Source organism: Geospiza fortis, unplaced genomic scaffold (assembly GCF_000277835.1).
Source record: "Geospiza fortis unplaced genomic scaffold, GeoFor_1.0 scaffold662, whole genome shotgun sequence".
Classification (NCBI taxonomy): Eukaryota; Metazoa; Chordata; class Aves; order Passeriformes; family Thraupidae; genus Geospiza; species Geospiza fortis.
Window position 1 is genome coordinate 663553 of NW_005054450.1, and position 1560 is coordinate 665112.

General features: G+C 59.0%; 1 protein-coding gene across 1 annotated transcript in view; it reads right to left on the minus strand.

The window, feature by feature from the left end:
- Positions 1 to 1560, minus strand: part of RERE (arginine-glutamic acid dipeptide repeats) — a 106420-nt gene that overhangs the window by 6108 nt on the left and 98752 nt on the right. The window contains exons 17-19 of the mRNA XM_031062544.1: positions 933 to 1558; positions 511 to 733; positions 3 to 54 (exon numbers count right to left, since the gene is read on the minus strand). Coding sequence (XP_030918404.1) covers positions 3 to 54; positions 511 to 733; positions 933 to 1558 — 901 coding nt within the window. The remainder of the gene's footprint in view (positions 1 to 2; positions 55 to 510; positions 734 to 932; positions 1559 to 1560) is intronic.

Genomic DNA, 1560 nt, shown 5'->3' on the forward strand with positions numbered 1-1560 from the left:
GCTGAGCTGCGACTCGCCCAGACGGCCCTCGTGCGAGGAGCTGGACACCTTCTGCTGCACACAGCGGGGAAACAGCCTCAGGTCAGCACAGCTGCCTTGGAGCAGCTCAGCCTCACACACAAACACACCCCTCCCCTCCACCGCCAGCCCTCTCCCAGGAGACAGCACTCGTGTGCCTGCACAGGACACAAAGGCATCCACTGTGTCTGCACTGTGCTCTCCTGCTGCAAGGTAAATGCCAACAATTGGCCACATTCTGCCCAGCTGCTCTGGCTTCCCACAGACCCAAACCTGGGGCAGAAACTCTCCATTTCCTTTAAGGAGAAGACAGTCCCAGGCAGGTCAGAGGTGCTCAGAGTGGGCTGGATTTCAGTCCATACACACAGCTCCATACTCAGAGAGCCCTGACAGGGTTAAAGTGCTCCTGGGGATCTGCATCCTGCAGCCATCACCCAGGTCAGACCCAGCCACCAATTCCCTCCCCCAGCTCTGAGCCAGAACTGCACCTACCGCAGCTCTTTCCGCTTCTCTCTCACGCTCACGCTCCCGCTCTCTTTCCTTCTCTTTTTCTTTTTCTCTTTTCCTCTCTTCCCTGGCTTTCTGCTCCGCTTCCCTTTTGGCCTTTTCGATGGCCTCTTCTCTCTTCTTGGCCAGTTTGGATCCTGCCAGAGGCATGAAGTACAGGTCTGCCCTGGAGCATGAATTGTAGCCACGGTCCAGGTGCTTATAGAACCTGAAAGGAACAAAACAGAGAAGAGCTCAGCTCTGGGAAAGGTGCAAAGTGTCCAAACTAAAAAATATCATTCTACACTCAGACCAAACACTACAGCTTCCCAGAAAGCCAGGAGAAAATTCACTGTACTGTACTGGTTTTATATATACACAGTGGAGTATAAAGCAGGGAAAGCAGAGCACTGCTGAAAGCTCCTTACCTGGCTGACTGACTGGCATGACTGGGGATGTCCACCACCGTGGGCTCTGGGGATGGGCTCCGCGGTGGAGGTGGAGGGCTCTCCGGCTCCTCAGCCTCATCGGGGACCTCCTCCTTGATCTGGATGGGTGGCAGCGTGCAGGCTGTCACCACGGGCACTGTCCCACTAGAAGCTGCTGACGTGGAGATGGGGGTCTGCAGAGGGATGCCAGGCACGGTGGGCGGCGTGGAGGTGGAGGGGCACGAAGGAGGCGTGATGGAAGGGGGGCCCCCAGGCACAAAGGGGTGCTGAGAGAAGGGGGGCTGCGAGGAAACCTGATGGAGTCCGGAGGGAGGGTGACTGGCAGGAGGAGGAAGGCTCTGGCTCTGGGTCAGAACAGGAGGCTGGGCCTGAGAGGACTGCAGAGGCTGGCTCTGAGGCAGCAGCTGCAGGGGAGGAGGGTGCGCCGATGGAGGGTGGTGAGTGGACAGCGAGCTCAGAGGCTTCAGAGCGGGCGGCGGGGGCAAGTTGGAGTTCATGGAGAACGGAGACGGCCCCGAGAGATGGGGAGGGTGCTTGTGGGCCGGGGCAGTGGGGAGCTGCGGGATGGGGGTGGTGGGGGGAGGTTTGATGTGAGGCATGGCCATGG